Source organism: Elephas maximus, chromosome 11 (assembly GCF_024166365.1).
Source record: "Elephas maximus indicus isolate mEleMax1 chromosome 11, mEleMax1 primary haplotype, whole genome shotgun sequence".
In the NCBI taxonomy this organism is placed as follows: domain Eukaryota; kingdom Metazoa; phylum Chordata; class Mammalia; order Proboscidea; family Elephantidae; genus Elephas; species Elephas maximus.
This window is the reverse complement of record NC_064829.1, coordinates 29,718,323-29,741,321: the sequence shown is the minus strand read 5'-3', so window position 1 is coordinate 29,741,321 and position 22,999 is coordinate 29,718,323. Positions and strand designations below refer to the sequence as shown.

The window sequence follows — 22,999 nt, the reverse complement described above, 5'->3', positions numbered from 1 at the left end:
GTTTTCCAGGGGTTATAGTCTCAGGGATTCCTCTAGTCTCTGTTGGACCAGTAAGTCTGGTCTTTTTTGTGAATTTGAAATTTGTTCTACATTTTTCTCCTGCACTGTCTGGGACCCTCTATTGAGATCCCCGTCAGAGTGGTGGGTGGTAGTAGCTGGGCACTATCTAGTTCTTCTGAGCTCAGGCTGGTGGAGGCTGTGGTCCATGTGGTCCATTAGTACTTTGGACTAGTATTCTCCTTTGCTTCGGACAGGATGGGACCAATAGATGTATCTTAGGTAGCCACTTAAAAGCTTTTTAGACCCCAGATGCTACTCACCAAAGTAGGATGTAGAACATTTTCTTTATGTACTATGTTATGCTAACCGACGTAGATGTCCCCTGAGACCATTAGGTGACCACACTTTGAAAGCCACCACATTAGAACATACTACTTTGTCATCAGCTGAACCACCAAGTGCAGGAGTCTGGGGAATGGGGGAGCACACATTTGAATGAGGGCCAGGAGGTAGTCACGGAAGATCCAGGGCTGAAAGTCCGGAGGAAATGCCTATAGTTTCACTACCAGGGCATTCAGGTGGATGTGTCAGGGCTGAGGAGGTGGGGAGGCAAGAGAGCAACTGAAACAGCCTCCGTAGGTAGGGATTGTTGTTAGCTGCCATGGGGTTGGCTTTGACTCGTGATGACCTTACGTACAACGGAACGAAACGTTGCCCAGTTCTGCGCCATCTTCATGACTGTTGGTATGTTTGAGGCCACTGTTAGGGCTATTGTGTCTGTTCATCTCATGGAGGGTTTCCTTCGTTTCCAGTGACCCTCCACTTTACCATACATGATGTCCTTTTCTACCGATTGGTCTTTCTTGATGAGGTGTCCAAAATAAACAAGGCAAAGTCTTTCCATCTTTGCTTCTAAGGAGCATTCTGTTTGTATTTCTTCTAAGACTGATAGAGTAAGGGTGGGCACACAGAACAAGTGTCACCTCCATCGTAGTAAGACCTTGCACTGGTTTTGTTCTTTCATACAGGTGGATAGTCTTTTCCTTCAAAACTGGCTTCCACTCTTGGGTAAATAGATCCTTACTTGCATTTCCTTAACTTCAAAATGGAAAAGACTGATGATTTTGAGTGGTCTGAAGAATTAAAATCCGAGGGAAAATGTTACCAGAAATGTATACAATAAAAAATAAGTGAAATGCAAATATATAGATATGTATATATAAGTGCAAGACTCATGAACAAAGACACGTCTACTTCAATCTTCGTGTTACCTAACTTCACCTAAACCAAAAACCCACTGCCGTCGTCGACTTCACCTAGAGCTTCAAAATAGGCGTTGCAGGCCCCCGCCGGGAGTGTCCCCGCGCCAAAGGGCTCACTGCTACGCTTTGCTCCGCCAGCAGGTGGCGCGGTTCTAACGCTTTCTCCAAACGCGGCTGCGTTGACAGTAAACAAAGTTAGGGTGACTAAGGGGCTCCACCCATCTCCGAGCTCCCGCCTCCCACCCCCCACCCGCGCTCCGGATCTACAGAATCAGGCCATTGTGCGTCATCGCCCCGAGCTGGTGCCCCATTCCTTTTGGCTGACTGAGTTTGGGAGGAGAAACTGCTCCGAGCACTTATCTCAGCCGCCTCCAACCTGTTATTGTTAGCCGCCCTTGAGTCTCACTCACTCACGGCGACTCCATGCACAACAGGACTAAACGCTGCCAGGTCCCGCGCCATCCCTACGATCCGTTGCAGATAAAAACACCGTTGCTGTGGAGTCGATTCCGACTCATAGCGACCCTATAGGACAGAGTAGAACTGCCACATAGAGTTTCCAAGGAGCGCCTGGTGGATTCGAAGTGCCGACCTTTTGGTTAGCAGCCAAACTCTTAACCACTATGCGACCAGGGTTTCCAGTTGCGGACAGGAGAGGCAAAAAGGAAGGAAACCCGTTAAAGCACCAAAATCATGTACTGTTGGCACGACTGCAGAAATATCCTCCGGGTCGGATTCCAAAAGTTCAGCTTGCCCAGGTCTGGGGAACCCCAGAAGCTACCCCCAGCCCCAGCCCCACGCCGCACCCAGGAGGAGACCTACAACGCCGGTACCCGGAGAAATCGCCTGGGCAGTGCCGCACAGTCCCGCCCCCGGCCCCGGCCCCGCCCCCGGCCCCGCCCCGAGTCGGCCCTGGAGTCTCGGCAGCGGCCCCGCCCAGAAGGAGGAGGGACCGGCGACACCTCCTCCCTTCCTGACCTGCGCGCGCAGCTCTCAGCTGCCCGCGCTTGCTCCCTCGCTCAGCCGGCGCTAGGTCCACAAACTCAGCCCAGGGAAGTGAGGCGGCACCCGGGACGTGGAGCCGAACGGACCCGAGCATCTGTGACCAAGCTCCGTGCGGCGGCACCATGAGAGCGCGCAGCCCGGCCCTCAGCATCCTCTTGCTGCTGCTCTGTCTGGCGCAGGTGAGCGGCCGCCGGTGACCCGAGCGGGCTGTGGGGGACGTGGTGGGCCCAGAGTCGGGGGCGCCGGGCCGTGCCCCTGCCTTGCCGCGGCTCAGGCGCCCGGTACCCCCAGGCGGCGCGGGCCCGGCCGGCTCTGGGGAAGTTGGTCGACTGATGGGGTCCCCGAGGTCCCCCACTTCTCTCGTCTGTCTCCTGCCAAGCTCTATTCCCTTGTGATCTGGAAGAGGATGGGTAACTGGGGACAGCTCGTTTGACCTGTTTCGAGCTCGCTTCAGCTGTGATCACCTGATTCTGGGCTTAGGCTTTGGGACCAGAAGGGAGAAGAAGAGAAGATAGAGAAGGGTAACCAAAAAAAAAAAAAAAAAAAAACCAAACCCGCTGCCGTCGAGCCGATTCCGACTCATAGCGACCCTACAGGACAGAGTAGATCTGCCCCATAGTTTCCAAGGAGCGCCTGGTGGATTCCAACAGCCAACCTTTTGGTTAGCAGTCGTAGCACTTAACCACACCACCACCACCAGGGTTTGACCTATTTATTTACCCTGCCTTTTTTTTTCCTGCCACATGTACATGAACTCTTTATAAATTTTTTTACAAGATCTGACCACGAAAACAAACAAAATTCTTTAAGTACTGAATCGGAACAGTCTAAAGTGCTTTATGTAAGTCGGCTTGGTGTTGTGAAGAGTGCAGGTTTCTTCTTCCCAACTTTTCTGTATCTCAGGAAACTGAGGTCCATAGGGGACAATTGAATTCCCTTGTCAGGATACTAGCTAGTGACAGGATGGGACCTGGAACTCAGGCGTCCCACTCCCTGGACCTGCATTCTCTTGGATTTGGAGCCTGGGCATGAGTGCCTCATTGCTGTTTGTGTGTCCAGAGTTTTCCCTTTGAAAACTGGGGTGGGAGTGTTTGGAGGATATAATGCTGATTACACTGGATTAGGATGAAAGAGTGGTGGGAACCATGGTCTTGGGGAACATCTAGCCCAACTGGCATAATATAGTTTATAAAGAAAATGTTCTATATTCTAGTTTGGTGAGTAGCATCTGGGTCTTAAAAGCGTGTAAGCAGCCATCTAAGATACTCCACTAGTCTCACTCTGTCTGAAGCAAGGGAGGATGAAGAAAACCAAAGACACAAGGGAAAGATAAGTCCAAACGACCGATGGACCACAGGTACCACAGCTTCTACCAGACTGAGTTCAATACAACTGGATGGTACCTGGCTACCATGACCAACTGTTCTGATAGGGATCACAATAGAGGTTCCCGGACAGGGCTGGAGAAAAACGTACAACAAAATTCTAACTAACAAAAAAAAAAAGACAGAGACTGGAGAAACCCCAAGAGTATGACCCCTGGACATCCTTATAGCTCAGTAATGAAGTCACAGATTAGATAGGCCCACACAACAAAACGAGACTAAATGGACACACCAGCCCAGGGGCAAGGATGAGAAAGAAGGAGGGGACAGGAAAGCTGGTAATGGGGAACCTAAGGTTGAGAAGGGGAGACTGTTGACATATTGTGGGTTTGACAACCAGTGTCACAAAACAATATGTATATTATTTAATAAGAAGCTAGTTTCCTCTGTAAATGTCCATCTAAAGTACAGTTTAAAAAAAATGGAAAAGTGAACCTCTGGGACATCCTGTTACAGCCGGGGACTGTGCCCTTGTGCCCACAAACCCCCTCAAACAGGAGTGTCAGTGTTGAGGGGTCCAGTGGATCAGAGAGGAAGATAGATTAAGAGGTTCCCTGGACTAGAAAAACCTCTCTTTAAACTTCTACTGTGTGGTTCCTGGGAGGTGATAGGTGATGTTGACCCAGTGAAGGATGAAGAGCCAAGGGAAGAGGTGGCTCCTTCCTGTGTGTGGTTGCTTGGGGAGGGCAGCAGTGTGAGGTTGTACAAGAGCATACTTCTGGTAGTGCAATGAACCCAAGGGCACCTGGTTGGGAAGGAAGGGGTTTGAGGTGAGGTCAACAGGTGGGCCACTCACTAGCTCTGTAGCTTTGAGCAGGTTGCTCTCTCAACCTTAGTCTCTTCTGAGAATAGAGTTACTGGGGTTATTAAGTGACATGATATACGGAGAGACCCCATCACCATACCTCTTGGATAAAAACCAAAGAAATAAAAGGAATTATGTGCCCTAAAGTAGAGCTATTCAGTTTCCCTAGAGTTTTAGATAAAGACCTAATAGGCTTCATATTATTAAATAGCTTTAATTTATCTGAAATCCTTTTAAATCTTTTTATCAAAGTTTTTCACTGGCCAGTTTTTTTAGATGGGCTCAAGTACGGCAACAATCCTGAGGATGGAACCAAACCAAACCAAACCTGTTGCCGTGGAGTCGATTCTGACTGATAGCAACCCTATAGAGTCTCTAGAACTGCCCATAGGGTTTCCCAGGAACGCCGGTGAATTCCATCATTCTGTTGTACGTAGGGTCACTATGAGTCGGAAGTGACTCGACAGCACCTAACAGCAACAACAAGTATCTAAGGCTGGTGGCAGAAGAGTTTCTCTCCTAGGACATTTGGGATAGGTCATCAGAGGTTAGTCATGACTTTTGCAAAATGCCTGGAAGCCTTTAACAAGAAACACTTGTAGTTATTTTAAAAAGTAATGTCCTCCTTGTTGCAGAGGCTTTCAGTATACCTGCAGGTGGATTGGAACCTTGAAGCAGAACAGATTGTGATAGCAGCTCCTGGCTTTGGTCTGAGTACTGTTACAGTTCTATCACAGGACTGCAGCCTAACTGCCCTTCACAAGGTTTGCAGTTCCTTTTAGGGGGATTTTTACCTTTCTTAATTTTTTATTTTTACAGAAAATTAAATAATTAAATAAGTTACTAGACTGCATGGTTTTTACACCTTGTGGTATCCAAATAATGTATGCAGTTTTTTTTTTTTTTTTGTATCTTAGATAAAGGCTTACAGAGCAAAATAGCTTCTCATTAAACAATTAATACACCTATCATTTTGTGACATTGGTTGTCAGCCCCATGACCTGTCAACACTCTCCCCTTCTCAACCTTAGGTTCCCCATTATCAGCTTTCCTGTCCCCTCCTGCCGTCTCGTCCTTGCCCTTGGGCTGGTGTGCCCCTTTAGCCTCGTTTTGCTTTATGGGCCTGTCTAATCCTTGACTAAAGGGTGAACCTCAGGAGTGACTCCAGTACTGAGCTTTAAGGGTGTCCAGGAACCATACTGTCAGGGTTTCTTCAGTCTGTCAGACCAGTAAGTCTGGTCTTTTTTGTGTGTGTGTGTTAGAATTTTGTTCTACATTTTTCTCCAGCCCTGTCTGGGACCCTCTATTGTGATCCCTGTCAGAGCAGTTGGTGGTAGTAGCTGGGCACCATCTAGTTGTGTCAGACTTAGTCTGGTGGAGGCTGTGATAGTTGTGGTCCATTAGTCCTTTGAACTAATCTTTCCCTTGTGTCTTTGGTTTTCTTCATCCTCCCTTGCTCCTGACGAGGTTAAACCAGTGGTGTATCTTAGATGGCTGCTAACAAGCTTTTAAGACTCCAGACACTACTCACCGAAGTAAAATGTAGAATGTTTTCTTTATAAACTATGTTATGCCAATTGAGCTACATGTTCCCTGAGTCAGCCCAGTAATAATGTGTACAGTTTTGAGAAATAGTATATATCTCTCCTGACTGCAGTTTTTATAAGTTTTTCTTGAGGGACTTGGAACATAGTGAGACCTAGGTAGGAATTAAGGCATTGAAATGGCTTTTCCTGAGGTCGAGAATGGGTTAATTTTTTGACCGGGGAGAGTTGAACAACCATCTAAAATTGGAGTGAATGTGGATAATCCTTTCTACTCTCCTTCACCCTTGATTGATGCTTTGATCAGATATTTTACTAACATAAGTAAAGTAATCAAAGGAAAATGAGAGTTTTTATTTTGGCGGGTGGGCAGAGAGAAAAGGACTTGCTGAATAGGTCTTTGTATTCCTTCAGTGTTTGTCTTATTACCCAGAACAAAGAACCTCTCTGGTTTGAAGACAATATGATCTCTGTTTCCAGAGTAATCCATCCCCACACTCTACTCCCCGAAAAGGGATGCTCTTCATGACTTTTTAAGAGGGGCACATACCTACTGCTGAAGCATGGGCATTGGTAGAATTCTAACCTTTCCTGAGGGAGACCTGGGTTCGATGTCTAGCCAGTGCACCTGATGTATAACCACCACTCATCTGTCAGCTGAGGCTTGCATGTCGCTATCATGCTGAATGGGTTTAAGCAGACCTTCCAGACTTAGATGGACTAGAAAGAAGGTCCTGGCAATCTACTTCAAACATCAACCAAGGAAAACCCTATGGATCACAATGGTCTGATCTGCAACCAACCATGGGGATGGTGTAGCACCAGGCAGCATTTTGTTCGTTGTGCATGGGACCACCATGAGTCGGGTGCCAACCTGACAGCAGCTGACAACAACAGTCTGATCTCAGGCGTGCCATTTTGCCCTGCCACCAAGCTAAATGACTTGCTATCAGAACTCTGCCCATTTCCCAAGGCATGGTTCAAATGCTGCATCATCCATACAGTTGTTGTCCTCTTCCCCCAACCAGGTTGCCTTCCCTCTGAAGGGCTAAATCTGCCTGGCACAAGGCTTTGAGTTTCAAGACCTGGGTGTCAGTCTTGACTCTACCTTTTACCAGGGGTGCTCTTGGGCAAGCGATTTATCCTCTGGAGCTTCAGTTTTCTCCTCTGTAAAATGGGGCTAACAGTGCCTACTTCTCAAGGTAGGGTGGAAAGATATATATTGTTTGAATTGAATTACTAGATTGCAAGCTCCTGGAGGTCATGAACTAGATATATTTTAACCATCTCCAAGTAAGGTCAGGACTCTTGACTTTTGACTCTTAATCACCAAATCATGGGGCCTCAAAATGTGTTTTGGGGAAGGTGAAGTGAAGGAGGGATTTAAGAAGCTAATGGAGATCAGAGTTTGCAGTTGGTTTCTGGGTGATAACAGTGACCAGCTGTGGTCCACCAGGCTTCCTTTGCCTGGACTGTTTCTCTTAGTTTCACTTGCTTTTGTGTCAGTCAAATCAATACAATCTATTTTACTTCTCTGATATCAATGCAATTGAAGGAATTCAATTCCAATTCCAATCTGTTCAAGTCAGGTCCAGTTCAACTGCACATGCAGTGCTTCTGATCCTAACCACTAAAGCAGAGCAGATCTCACAAATTACAAGGGCACAGTCCTCTAGACTGCCAAGTCAGGCCAAGACCTCAGACACCAGCTGCAAGCTTGGGGTCCCCATGACACCCTTACTACTGACCTGCTGGGTACGAATTCAGGGTTCTCTCTCTACCCCCTTAGGATGCCAGCATAAGCTCTGAGGTCCCCAGGCCCTCTGATTTCTGACCTTTTGGCTCCCACCAAGCCCTTGGGTTCAATAATGTGCTAGAATGATTCACAGAACTCAGAAAAGCCCTATACTTATGATCACAGTTTTGTTATAACAAAAAAGACGCAAATGAAGATATGCACATGGCAGGCGTGGGGCTTGAACCATGTCTGTGGTCTAATTTATTCAAATTCAAAATATTGCTACTAGGTTATTCATGTTTAGCAAGCTAAGTTGAATGGGTGTTCAACTGGTAGGTGTTGCACTTAGCCAATAAGACATCTCATTTAAGTCATGTTCCTGGCTCCAGTGTGGCTTCTCCAGTAGCCAGTAATAAATCAGGGATGGAATTAGCCTGTTCGCCTGACCCAGGGGTTGGCCTGACCAATGGGTGTGACATTTCATAAGAAAAATCTAGACAGAATATTTCTGGTATCCATTCTCATGGTTTTGGTTTTGTCTTGTGGCTTTTGAGTTATTTTTCAAATTTGTTGGTTAGTTTATAAAAGACTAGTCCTAACTAGCGGTATGGCCTTGGGCAAATCTCTTAAAAAACAACAACAACAAATTAGAGAGTTTAGTTTAAATAAACATTTTACAGATTAAAATGAAAGACTGGACTAGCTGAGTTGATCTAATTCTAAAAATGTTTAACTTAAACACCCTCACGCAGGCCAGCCTGGTGCACACACAAATTATCCTTTGTTATGTGGATCGGTGCACGTCAGGTTAGCTGTAATACAGAGTTCCAGAAATCAAATCCGATAGAGAAGTCAGACCATCCCAGCCTCCTCCCCAAATGTCCTGCCATATTTGTTAGGTCTGCCTACCTGACTCCAGAGGACCCACAGGCAGCTGAGTCTCTGGACCTGACTCTCTGAGCCCCTTCTTCTACCCCCGTCTTGAGTTGCCCTGACTGGCCACGTCAGCCTCTCTCCTTGCTCCAGGGAGAGGCCATAGGGCAGTAGAATCCACTAGTGGCCTCTCGTGCCCGGGTCCCCTTCTTGGAGCTGGAGCTGGCCGTGTCTCCAGGTTCTGCCATTAGCTTTGCCCAACCAGGACAGCAGCAGCAGAAGTGAGGGGACCCAGTCTGCACTGCAGTTGTAGTGGGATGGCAGAGTGTGGGCCTGGGTGAGAGGACTATCAGATACCAAGCCTCTCCTCCCAAAGGAGGAAGTGCGCCATCACTGGACACCGAGAGATGTACTTAAATAATGTAAACGGTAGTCATCGTTTCTACTGGGGAACGAGTTTGTGCAGAAAGAGGGACACCTGTGTAGGATCAGGGTGGATGGGACATTCTCAAATTCTGAGGATACGTCAGTATACAGACTGGGCTGTACCAGTTTGAAGGGGTGGTACCTGGTGCCGCACTGACTTTGGGCTGCTGCTTTAGGCAGAATCACTTTTTGGGAAGCAAACGTAATAGCAGTGAGTCAAGCCCAAATTTCCTGGCCCGAACGGAACCTCAGGTCTTTTATTTTTTTTTTTTTTAAGAACTTGGGATTCGGCTAAGGTCCCACACAGTTGGAAGACATTAACAATAATTCTTTGCATTCAATTGTATAGTGCTTTCTAGTTTACTAAGCGCTTCAACCTATAGTCCCTCATTTGATCTTCACGCCCAACCTGTGAGATAGAGATTAGCAGCTTCCTTTCACAGGTAGGAAAACTTCCCCTTATCCAGGCTAAGGAATATGCACCAGGTATGATCTGCTTCAGGTGTGATCTGCTTCAACAAGTACCTTTATGGAGTCTCCTGAGCGCTGAGGCCCAGAACCCAGGACTCCCGACCTTACTCTGTGTGCACTTTCCTTCCACCACAACCCAGTAAACGTGGAAGCAAAACTTGGCTTTGAAATAAATGATGTAAATTATAAAAGGATGAGCTTTGTGAAAAGGAAGTAAACAGCGTTGGGTCATCTTGTCCGTATGGGGTGAGGTGCTAAGGAAGGGGAATTGAGACTCCAGACACCCGTCCTGTTTGTCATGCCACTGTGGTGTGTTGACTGGGTTTTAGTCATTTTGAAGATGCCAGGTGCCCCTAAAACTCAAGACCTTGCCCTCTTGGTCTGTAGAGAAGTCTGAGAGATCTTGGGGGAGGGGTCTGTTATATTTAAATTACGTGTGAGCATCTGCAGTTTCCTCCATCTCTCTACTTGGCCTTTGCCTTTTCACACTTCAGACCATTTAGTTGGAAGCGCAGAGTTGCAATACTTTCCCTGCATCATAAGAGTAAACAGAGGTTTAAGAATCTCTGGATTTATGGAAACAACAATCATGAATCTCTTTATCAAAGAATAGTGGTAAAACTTGCAACTTCTTCCCAAAGGTTTGGTATTGTGGCTTTCGTTCAATTCTTTTTACTTCCTCATTTATAAAATTTCTCTCCCTTGTGGCCTAAACATATGACTTTTAAGAAGCCAAAAGTCATAATTTATATTTTAAAATAATCTGAAAAATGAATTCAGAGACAATTAAAAGACCCCCTAGTGTTACCAGATGGAAACTGCAAGGTTCTACATGGCACAACTGGTCTCAGCCAGTAAACAATAGACCAAGACGGAAGAGTAGAAAGGCACCTTTATTTAATTGAGCAAGGAAAGGAACAGTTGGGGCTGCTGCTGCCAAGACTGTTTAGCAAGGGTGAGAGGGAAGATTACTTTTAAGGGATTTACAAGTATGAAGTTCATATAAGTTACATTAGCAACATTCTTAATCATAGTGTGTAGGCACAGTGGGTTTTACATACAACTTCATGCATCGCGTGTTCAGAAAATGGCAGTTAAACACCCAGAGGTGAGTAAGTTACTGTGTATGAGGTACTTAATGAACTAAAAGGTTATCCTGAATGTCAGCATGGCTCCTACACCAGTTTCCTCTAGTTTTGGGCAGCAGTTAAGGAGAGGGGAACCAGGATTTTAATGTAAACTATGGGGTGTGCCAAGCAAAGGAACCAGGATTTTAATGTAAAGCTGCGGGGTGTGCCAAGCAAGCTGCTTAGGGCAGTGGAATTTTCCACAGCCTGGGGCCCTCCGTCATATTAGGTTCCTGCACACATACCCACCCTAACCTCCTGGGTGTTTTTTTCTCTCACAGTTTTAGAGCTTCAGGGATTGTTTCAGGATTTGTATCTTGACCCTAAGGAGCCCTTAGGCACAGTGGTTAAGTGCTTGGCTGCTAACAGAAAGGTCGGTGGTTCCAACCCACCAACTGCTCTGAGGAAGAAAGATGTGGCAATCTGCTTCTGTAAAGATTATAGCCTTGGAAACCCTATGGGGCAGTCCTTTGCTCTGTTCTGTAGGGTTGCTATGAGTCAGGTATCTTGATCCTGAGGACCATCACAGACTGAATTAGCTCTTTGCACATATATTAAGGTCGTGTGCTACTATCACTGCCTGGAATCAGTATTCACGCTGTTGCTTCTGTTCGGATTTTTAAAAGTGGCTTTGCCACTAGGCTTGTAGAAGCCAAGATTTTCTTCTCAGTATCCTGGGTTTCCCTGCTGGGCAGACATTGTAAACCAAGGCTCTCCTGGCTCCTAGTGCTATGTGGCATTGTGATGCAAAAGCTTGGTAGTACTTTGGGAACGCCCTTTGGAGCCAGATGCTGATTCACACTAAACCCTCCCTCCCCCTTCTGAATTTTCTGACAGCCTTGTGACTCTCACATGGGGAATATGAGTGGCCCTAGAGAAATCTTTGCATAAGAGATTTTTAGCATTTAAGATTCCTTTGGTGATTTTCCTTAAAGTTGGTACTTTCTTTGTTCTCTACTTCAGTCTCAAGGGTAAGGTGTTCATTCTCGCTCCTCCGTTCTTACTCAGGGTTTATTGATGTTTGTTATTTTGTTCTTCATGTTACTGATGTTGTAGTGATATTAGTTAACTTAAATATGTATGGAAATGTTTTTTCATTATTTACAGCTTATATAGTTTGTTGTGCAGGTGTGCAAACTGGCGCCTTATTAATCGCAAACTCAAATATCATCTTGCTTTCCTCTACTTTGTAATTCTTATTGATCTTACGTGGAACTATAAATTCTTCATACTGGCTAATAAAGTAGCAGAAAGTTGAAATCATGTGAATAAGTGACTTCCATTACCTACCTCTTCACCAACTTATCTGACAGGCCCACTTTGTGCATTTGTTTCATTCTAATTAATATTTTTCAAAATGTTTAACAAGCGCCTCTTGTTGTCATTTCATTTTGAAGGTAAAATTGTTTTCTTAGGTACCATCCAGTCAGTTCTGACTCATAGCGACCTTATGTACAACAGAACAAAACACTGCCCAATCCTGTGCCATCCTCATGATTGTTGCTATGTTTGAGCCTATTGTAGCAGCCACTGTGTCAGTCCATCTCCTTGAGGGTCTTCCTCTTTTTCCCTGAGCCTCTACGAAACATGAAGTCCTTCTCTAAGGACTGGTCCCTCCTGATGACATGTCCAAAGTCTGTGAGACAAAGTCTCACCATCCTCACTTATAAGGAACATTCTGACTGTACTTCTTCCAAGACAGATTTGTTTGTTCTTCTGGCAGTCTGGATTATATTCAATATTCTCTGCCAACACCATAATTCAAAGGCATCAATTCTTCTTTGGTTTTCCTTATCCATTGTTTCGCATGCATATGAGGCAATTGAAAATATCATGGCTTGGGTCAGGCCCACCTTAGCCCTCACAGTGACATTAGAAGGTTTTATAATTCTGCTTGTGTGGGTTCTTTGCGTTGTTGAAAAGGTTTTTTAACCTTGAGGCCCTGGTGACAGTTTTGTGTTGACTTTCTGTAGGTGTTTTCCCAGTCCTGTGTTTGGTATGGCGAGTGCGGGATTGCTGCTGGAGATAAGAGGTACAATTGCAAATATTCTGGGCCACCAAAACCATTGCCAAAGGATGGGTATGACTTGGTGCAGGTAAGTTCATTATCTGGGGCATTGAGAACATACGAAACTGACCAAGCAGTCCTCTATAAATATACCTTCAGTAATATTACAGGATGAGGGGCTTAAATCTTACCCCAGGACCTTCTCTGTAGCACATAATGGCAGAGAAGATAATAACATAACTCCAGGGCTGAATTTTTCATGAACTGACTTTATATCTCTTAAGATTTCACAACAGCAGTTTACTCTTTAGAGACTGACCTTGGTTCCTCAAATGTTCTTGATGAGTTTTACAAAATATATTAGAAGGTAGCCTTTTGTAGTTCCTAGATTTCAGGACTTGAATGGACTCTGCTGCTGAGTAGCTATGACTTCCTTGTCCTCTCTCCATTTTGGTGATTCCTGGGCTTTCCATGAAGAGCCTATGAATTTTGGCTACTACCAGGGTTGTCTTTTTATCATTCCTGGTACTCGGGTATTAGAAAAGAACTGGAAATATCAAGTTGAAGAGACTGATTTTAGGAACCTATATAATGTGGAAAAAAAAAAAATCTTTTTTTTTTAATATATAATGTGAGGTCAAGTTGACATAGTAGATTTTCTGGACTCACTTGCTGCTTTTATCAGAATTATTAAAGGCATTTGTCTCTGCCCACAGTGACTAATGGAAATAGCAGATAGCACTCAGGTTAAACGTAAACACACAAAAAACCCGAGAAGACCTAACTATTCCACTCTTAGGTATATACCTGAAAGACTTGAAAGTAGCAACACCAACTAACACATGTACACCAGCACTTTTCACAATAACCAAAAGGTGTAAACAACCGAAATGTTCCTCGACAGATGAATGGATAAACAGAACATGGTATATACATACAATGGAATATTACTCAGCCATAAAGAGAAATGAAGTCCTGATGCGTGCCGCAACATGGATGAATCTTGAAAACATTATCCTGAGCAAAATTAGTCGCAAAAGGACAAATACTAGATGATTTCATTTATATCAAATAAGCAAGTATTTAGAAACTAAAAATTATTAATGGTTACCAGGGTGGAAGGGGAGGAGGAAGGAGGAGTCATTGCTTCGAGGGCACTGAGTTTCTGTTAACGGTGGCGGAATAGTTTGGAAAGGGATAACAAGAATGGTTGCACAACTTGAAGAATGTAATCAATGTCACTGAATCATACATGTAGAAGTTGTTGAGTTGGCGTGTATTATGGAGCCCTGGTGGCGCAGTGGTTAAGAGCTCGGCTGCTAACCAAAAGGTTGGGATTTTGAATCCACCGGCTGCTCCTTAGAAACCCTCTGGGGCAGTTCTACTCTGTCTTATAGGATTACCATGAGTTGGAATCGACTTGACAGCAATGGGATTGGGTTTTTTTTTTTTGATGTTGTGTATAAACAGGAGCCCTGGTGGTGCAGTGGCTAAACGCTCAGCTGGTAACCGAAAGGTTGGGGGTTTGAACCCACCAGCGGATGCATGGGAAAAAGATGTGGCAGTCTGCATCTGTAAAGATGTACAGCCTAGGAAACCCTGTAGGGCAGGGTTTTTTTTTTTTTTATATTGTGTATATTTGCCCACAATAAAAACATTTTTAAAGCCTAAGAAGAGGTAAAATGATTGTCAAGGGAGGAGAGCAAGCTTGCACAAAAGAAAAAAATTAGTTGTGTCTCTGCTACCTCTACTTGGGAATCCCTAGGTTGTAAATAGTAAATTGATTGCCTTTTAAAAGAATTCTCCAAGAACTTTGCAAATATATATCCTCAGCTTTGTGCACCTGAAAAAGATTACACAAGGGAGATTGTCTTATGTCACTGAGGAATATTTGTCCTTATTCTGTCTCTGCTGCTCTGATGTCTGCTCTCGCTTGCCCTAAAGGAGCTCTGTCCGGGATTCTTCTTTGACAACGTCAGTCTTTGTTGCGACGTTCAGCAGCTTCGGACGCTGAAAGACAACCTGCAGCTGCCTCTACAGTTTCTGTCCAGGTGGGTTGACCACTGTAGCAAACGGAACAAATGAAGTGTTTTTTTAGGTACTTAGTAACTAGTAACATTCTAATTTCATTTGAAAAATTCAGTTTTTTTGTATTATTTTAAGAAAGCAATCTTATAACTTGTCAGAAATAAAGATAAGATAAAGTAGTAACTGTTAGACTTGGTCCTCTTTCTCATTATGTTCAGAGTTGATACTTGGTTCTCCTCTAAGATACCTTCACTCCAAAGGGTATCTGCACTTTGGCCCAGGCTCCTTCAGACTTGAGGCTCTGTGTGCTATGGGAGGAGGGTCCTGGGGTTCCCACTGAGTCTCTGGCCTGGGACCCTCATTGTGCAGTCACATACATCTCCTCCCTCCTCTCCTTCTCTGGCTTGTGCATTATTCTCTCTTGTGGTAAAACTGTGTGCTAGCATCCTGGTCTTCCTTAGAACTGTGCTTTGGTAACTGTTAACAAGTGCCTTCTGGCATAGTTGGCTGGTTTTATCCAAGCTAGTTTCCTGCCCAGTCGCTTCGCTGTGACCACAGCAGCGCAAAGGGTTGCATAATCAACAGTCTTCTCTAGGCCCACACAGCAGCTCTCAAATGTGCAAAAGAACAAGCTCAAGTGCTCTTTTAGAACAGCAGGTTGTGACGTCTTTCTAAAGTTGTCAGACTTAAGTGTTTGTGAAGCACATAAGAGGGGGAAGTGCTTATCTCTGCAGCTAATAAAGCAGCTGACAGAGGACAAGTCGCCTTCCACTGAGGAGACCTGGTTCTTTCCAGAAGTTTAAATTGATAATACAGAATGGAAAACCATCACTAAATTGTTCTTTTGAGACAACACACTATATAATAAATAGATGAAAAAATGAAAATCTAATCAGACCAGTATACCTTGTGGAAGGCAGGTGAACACAGAGGGAGCCAGATTGGAGCCACCCTTCAGTCGAAGCACATTTATCGAGCACCCACCCTCGCTGAGGTGTGATGGGCACAAACATAAAAGATAACCACGTTTTCCCCATGTTATTATCAGAGGCACCACAGCTTTATTTATAAGAGCTAATAATGAGAAACAACCTACTGTGTGAAATATTACACAGCCATCAAAATTGATGATTATGGAGATTTTATGTTATTGCTGTTGGGTGCCATCAGGTCGGTTCCGACTCATAGCAACCCCATGTGACAGAGTAGAACTGCCCCATAGGATTTTTTAGGCTGTAGTTTTTTTTTTTTTTTTAGTCTTTATGGGACCAGATCATCAGGCCCTTCTCCCACAAAGCTGCTGGATGGGTTTGAACTGCCAACCTTTCAGTTGGCAGCTGAGCACTTAACCTTGCTCCACCAGAGCTCTTTAGATTATATGCAGTAACGTGGAAAGAAACTTGTTTCATAGAAAAAGATAGAAAACTGTTTACCCCAAGAGTGATTTTCCATACTGTGGTTACATTATTTTTATATGGTTAAAAATTTTTTTTTGTACAATTTTAAAAAGTACCGTTTGCTTTAGAACTTAGTTCAGATGGTCAAAAAGTAGAGGGCAACTGGTTTTCTGAGTAGTAATTTTGTAATTCCTTCCTTTTGAAATTTGAACAAAATACAGTCACAGCAGTTTTTAAAGAGGTCCCTAACATGAAGTCGTAGGTTTAGAATTAGTGAGTTTAATATATTCTTATGGAAATTCATTTGTCTCTTCACAATAAATTTTATTCTTTGTCAATTTAAAATCAACTTTCTCCTGTGTCTGTTATCTGTGAGATTATATGAAATATGATTTACTTTTTCTTTAGATGTCCATCCTGTTTTTATAACCTAATGAACCTGTTTTGTGAGCTGACCTGTAGCCCTCAACAGAGTCAGTTTCTGAATGTCACAGCAACTAACGATTACGTTGATCCTGTTACAAATGAGACAAAAACAAACATAGAAGAGTTACAGTACTATATCGGAGACAGCTTTGCCAATGGTGAGTAAACTTGTAATTATCCTTTTTTCACAGTTCACCTCAGGAGAGGGATCAAGTTGTTCCTTTCTGTAGTCCTGTCAGAGTGTGGAAAGTGACAATTTTCAATTCCATTGGCCATGAAATGAGAGTTGTTGCTTTGCTTGTATCCTAGGACTTGGGCTATACCTCTAAGATAATCTCCATAAAGTATTTGCTTTAACCCCCTTCCTAACTGTAAGCTCCCCACCTGGAAAATTTCAGCACGTGCAAATTTACTTCTGTGTACCTTGTTTAATAATCATTGGAACTATGTCTGTAGTGGCCATGAGTTGTGTAACTGCGTGAATTACAGCAGGACTGATGAAACAGGGTGGGAGGGTAGACCTGTTTGGTGAAGGAGGAGGAGAGATTTTTTTATTCTACTTTAGATGAAGGTTTACAGAGCAAACTAGCTTCTTATTAAACAATACACATATTGTTTTGTGACATTGGCTGCCAGCTCCAGGACATGTCAACACTCTCCCCTTCTCGACCTTGGGTTTCCCGTTACCAGCTTTCCTGTTCCCTCCTGCCTCTCGTCCTTGCCTCTGGGCTGCTGTGCCCCTTTAGTCTCATTTTGTTTTATGGGCCTGCTTAATCTTTGGCTGCAGGGTGAACCTCAGGAGTAGCTTCAGTATTGAGCTATAAAGGGTGTTCGGATGCCATACTCTCAGCTTTTCTCCAGTCTCTGTCAGACCAATAAGCCTGAGCTTTTGTGTGTGTGTGTGAGTTAGAATCTTGTTCTACGTTTTTGGGAGAAGAGGTTTGGACTATGAAGAAACAGATCACCATCAGGAAAAATAAGCAGATATAACAAATAGGAGACATGGCACCTCAGTAACTAGAAATCCTAGATAGTCTGAAAGAGAGACCATATAATGTTTGTTGAAAATGATCGAAATGAAAGAACACTATGGAAAAAGAATGAGCATATTAGAAATAGAACCAACTGGATCCATTAATGAGCAGCGGTCATTGAAATGGACTAATAGATTAAACAGCATATTAGACACAGCTAAACAAAGAATATGTCTAAGAAAAATCTGCAAAAGAATAGAATAAGAATTTTAGCAAAGTTATTGACTGTAAGCACAATATAGAAATTTAATTGTAATGACCAATTAAAAATGTGACAGAAAAAAAAATGTATAGAAAAAAGATCCCAAGACAACAAAAATAAGGTATCTAGGAAAAACCTACCGAAAAATATAAAGACATCCTGCCAGAATGGAGAGAGCGCAGTCTGTCTAGAGACAGCACAGTGATGTATAGGAAGCTGAGAAATGGCAGGTGTGTAGTGCCACATCACAGAGGCAAAAGGTGGGCCACTCAGTAAATGGGCTGAGGCAATTGACTGTGCGTATTCATCTGATTTTTATTTTTGCATATCATGTCATACTAAAAATAAATTGGTTATAAGGCCTAATGTGAAAAGCAGACTTTAAAATTTTTAGAAACATCCTTGTGACTTTAAGGTAAGGAAGGATTTCTAGACAAGAGAAACTTGCCATCGAGTTGATTCCAACTCATCACAACATTATCAGTGTAAATTGGTACAAGGGGTTGTAAACCTTTCTGAAGAACAATTTTGGAATGCCTGGTAAAGCTGACAATACATATAACCTCCCCCAAGGCATTTCACTTATAGATGCCTGCCCTAGAGAAACTCTTATGCATGTAAACAGAGGGACCCGGGTAAGAATGTTCTTTGTACCATCAATGTCATCATGAAAAATTAGAGACAGTAAATGCTTATTAACAGAAGATTGGTTTTGTTGTTTTATAGTCATGGTCATATAAAAAAATACATAAAATGTTTAAAATATATGAAGTAGGGTTATATCTGTCAAAATGGATGAATCTTAAAAAATGTTGACTGAAATATAAGTTGCAGAACATGTATAGTATACCAAAAAAAAAAAAAGCAAACCCATTGCCATCGAGTCAATTCCAACCCACAGCAACCTTATAGGAGAGAGTAGAACTGCCCCCACAGGGTTTCCGAGGAGCGGCTGGTGGATTTGAACTGCCGATCTTTTGGTTAGCAGCCAAGCTCTTAACCACTGTGCTACCAGGGCTCCGTATAGTATATAGTTTATGTGAATTTTTAAAACAAAATAGAACTATGTATTTATGGATATATGTCATGATAGCATACAAACCTACATGGGAATGACAGCATCAAATTCAGGATGTGGTCACCTCAGGGAAGGGGGATGGGCGCAGGTGGGGCTAGGTAGGGGGCTTCAAATGTATCTATAGTGCATTATTTTTTTAATGTTGAAGCAAATGTAAAATGGTAAGATTGATACAGATTAGTGATGAGTACCTAAGAATTTTATCAGTCTCCATACTTCTCTGTGTGCTTGAATCATTTAATAAAACTGAAAACCAGGTGGTGAACTGGAATATAGGTGTGAGGGAGTTTCCCAGAAAGCAGCACAGAGATATAAAGACCTGGAACCATTACAGAAAGAAGTGGCATGTGGAATTAAATGAGGATCTTCAGAAATAGAAAAAGTAGAGAGTTGAGAAGGGACAATAAGCAAAGGCATAATGGCTGGGAATTTTCCAGAATGAATGAGAGATGAATCCTCAGATTTAAGAAACAAAATGAGTCCTTAAGCAGGATAAATTAAAAAGAATTAACACACCTAAATATAACTTTGGTGGTGGTAGCTGCTGTCGAGTCAGCCGCTGACCCACGGCAACCCCATGCATGACAGAACAGGACTGTCGTAATCTGCAGGGTTTTCATTGGCTGATTTTCAGATGTAGATCACCAGGCCTTTCTTCCTACTCCGTCTTAGTCTAGAAGCTCCAGTGGAACTTTTTCAGTATCATAGCAACACGTACGCCTCCACTGACAAATGGGTAGGTGCACACGAGGTGCACTGGCTGAGAATCAAACCTGGGTCTGCCACATGGGATTCTACCACTGAACCACCACTGCCCCACCTAGAAAAACTAACTATGAACCCCAAAGACAGATATCTTAAAAGCAAATAGAGAGAAGGGACAAATCATAAAGAAAAACTATTGGTGATTTTTCTTACCAGCAATGATAGAAGCCAGAAGGCAGTGGAATAGTATCTTGATGGTTCTATAGGAGATAACGGTCACTCTAGCTGTCTTTTAAGAGTAAAGGCAAAACAAAATGCATTTATAAACGTCTCCTTAAAGTGTAGGGGAAGAAGATCCTAGAAAGTTTTAAGTAAGCAGGGGCTGGCAAATGAAAATTAACACTATAGGACCCGTTACTACTATTTTCTTATGTGCAAAATGTCATTGATACGAATGAACCTTATTTAGTGTGTCTTCTTTTGTTGTTGTTGTTGTTAGGTACCATCAAGTCGGTTCCGACTTATAGCAAGCCTATGTATCACAGAATGAGACACTGCCTCGTCCTGCGCCATCCTTACAATCATTGTTATGCTTGAGCTCATTGATGCAGCCACTGTGTCAGTCTACCTCGTTGAGGGCCTTCCTCTTTTCGCTGACCCTGTACTCTGACAAGCATGATGTCCTTCTCCAGGGACTGATCCCTCCTGACAACATGTCCAAAATATGTAAGCCACAGTCTCGCCATCCTTGGTTTTAAGGAGCATTCTGATTGTCCTTCCAAGACTTATTTGTTCGTTCTTTTGGCAGTCCATGGTATACTCAATATTCTTCCCCAACACTACAGTTCAAAGGTGTCAATTCTTCTTCAGTCATCCTTATTCGTTGTCCAGCTTTCACATGCATATGATGCGATTGAAAATACCATGGCTGGGGTCAGGCACACGTTAGTCTTCAAGGTGACATCTTTGCTTTTCAACACTTTGAAGAGGTCCTTTGCAGCAGATTTGTCCAATGGAGTGCATCTTTTGATTTCTTAACTGCTGCTTCCATGGGTGTTCATTGAGGATCCAAGTAAAATGAAATCCTTGACAACTTCAGTCTTTTCTCCATTTATCATGATGTGGCTTATTGGTCCAGTCGTGAGGATTTTTGTTTTCTTTATGTTGAGGTACAATCCATACTGAAGGCTGTGGTCTTTGATCTTCATCAATAAGTGCTTCGAGTTCTCTTCACTTTGAGCAAGCAAGATTGTGTCATCTGCATAACACAGGTTGTTAATGAGTCTTCCTCCAATCTTGATGCCCTATTCTCCTTCATATAGTCCAGCTTCTCAGCATACCGATTGAATAGGTATGGTGAAAGGATACAACCCTGATGCACACCTTTGCGAACTTTAAACCACTCAGTATCCCTTTGTTCTGTCCGAACAACTGCCTCTTGATCTATGTACAGTTTCCTCATGATCACAATTAAGTATTCTGGAATTCCCATTCTTGGCAGTGTTATTCATAATTTGTTCTGATCCACACAGTCGAATGCCTTTGCATAGTCAATAAAACACAGGTAAACATCCTTCTGGTATTCTCTGCTTCCAGCCAGGATCCATCTGACATCAGCAATGATATCTCTGGTTCCATATCCTCTTCTGAAACCAGCCTGAATTTTTGGCAGTTGCCTGTCGATATACTGCTGCAGCTGTTTTTGAATGATCTTCAGCAAAATTTTGCTTGCGTGTGATATTAATGATATTGTTCTCTAATTTCCACATTCAGTTGGATCACCTTACTTGGGAATAGGCATAAATATGGATCTCTGCCAGTCGGTTGGCCAGGAAGCTGTCTTCCAAATTTCTTGGTATAGACAAGTGAGTGCTTCCAGCATTGCATCTGTTTGTTGAACATCTCAAGTGTCTCCCACTTGTCTGTCAGTTTGTCATACTGTGGGGACTTACGTGTTGCTGTGATGTTGGAAGCTATGCCACTGGTATTCAGATTCCAGCAGGGTCACCCATGGAGGACAGGTTTCAGCTGAGCTTCCAGACTAAGGCAGACTAGGAAGAAGGACCCGGCAGTCTACTTCTGAAAAGCGTTAGCCAGTGAAAACCTAATGAATAGCAGTGGAACATTGTCTGATATAGTGCTGGAAGATGAGCCCCCCAGGTTGGAAGGCACTCAAAAGGTGACTGGGGAAGAGCTGCCTCCTCAAAATAGAGTGTTTTCTTTATATGTACTGAAATAAAACCAAAAAAAGAATAGCTGTTAGGTTCATTCGCACATGACCTCTGCCCTGAAACCAGGTTTCCCATAAATTCCATATATCTCCAGGCGTATATTCTTCCACCCCAGGAGTTTTCTGGAATGCATTTCATTGACTGCAGAGGTACCAGGTTCATAGCTCCTCCTTCCCGAGCCTGAGCTTGCTCTCCTCTGCAGTGTGCAGCATGATCCTTCTCCAAGCTGCTGTAAGAACGGCATGGGGTAACGGAAACCTTTCCTATCTGTGCTTTACTTTTAAGTAACTTGGAATCTGGCCTAGAATATTATTTGCAGGAGAGGCGAGTTTGAAGGTAATCGCACTTCTTCCCTTTGTGTTTCCCGTCCCACCTCCAGCCCGTTCACCTAGCGTGGCTCCTGGTTGCGGGGCACAGGGAGTTCAGTGTTCCCACGTGCACTTCCTTCTGTAGTACCTCACAGATGAATTCAGGAAGCACTGGCTTTCAGTCTTTTCCTTGGGGTTCCTCTTCTAGCCATGTACAACGCCTGCCGGGACGTGGAGGCCCCCTCGAGTAATGACAAGGCCCTGGGGCTGCTGTGTGGGAAGGACGCCAAGGCCTGCAATGCCACCAACTGGATTGAGTACATGTTCAGCAAGGACAACGGGCAGACTCCTTTCACCATCACGCCCGTTTTTTCAGGTGGGGATAAAGACTCCCAAGTTTGCTGCATTTATGATGTTATTCGAAAGCCCAAACCCCATCATCTGCAATAGGAAGATAAACAGTTTCAGATGACCGTTCCTGGAGTGTCTCTCCAGTGAGAGGTAACCAGAGAGAGAAAGTAGCATCCTGCCCCTAATTCCTTTACGGGAGGGCGGTGGGAATGGAAGAGGAAAAGAATTGCCTTTGGGTATTGCGCCATAACTGAAAGAATAAGCTGTTACAACAAAAGGCTGAAAAGTGTTACAAAGGCTTTTTCAGAAGCTCTGCTGTAGTGTTTGACTAACTCCGCCGGGTGGAGACGGGGCATGATTTAAGGTATACCTTGGTGTACAGTGTATTCCGTTCTCAGTGACAAAACCCCATGCGCTAAGTTATTGACGTAACTTAAAATTTTAAGAGGACTAAGCACCAAAACATAATTTTATCAAACAAAAACTGTGGACTTGTTATTCTTATATTTGCATTACATGTTTCATTGTGCTTGTTGTTGCATTTAAATATAATTTAAGACAAATGTTTAATGATTTTTTTTTTTACTTGAGCCAT

The 22,999-nt window shown here is 43.6% G+C and overlaps 1 protein-coding gene across 2 annotated transcripts in view; it reads left to right on the top strand.

Moving 5' to 3' along the window:
* Positions 1–2,180: 2,180 nt before the first annotated feature.
* The window catches only part of NPC1 (NPC intracellular cholesterol transporter 1), a 47,061-nt gene continuing 26,242 nt past the window's right edge, over positions 2,181–22,999 (top strand). For both annotated transcript variants that reach the window (XM_049900196.1, XM_049900195.1), the window contains exons 1-5: positions 2,181–2,446; positions 12,610–12,732; positions 14,589–14,695; positions 16,478–16,653; positions 22,262–22,429. In XM_049900196.1, coding sequence (XP_049756153.1) covers positions 2,390–2,446; positions 12,610–12,732; positions 14,589–14,695; positions 16,478–16,653; positions 22,262–22,429 — 631 coding nt within the window. In that variant the 5' untranslated portion in view covers positions 2,181–2,389. The remainder of the gene's footprint in view (positions 2,447–12,609; positions 12,733–14,588; positions 14,696–16,477; positions 16,654–22,261; positions 22,430–22,999) is intronic.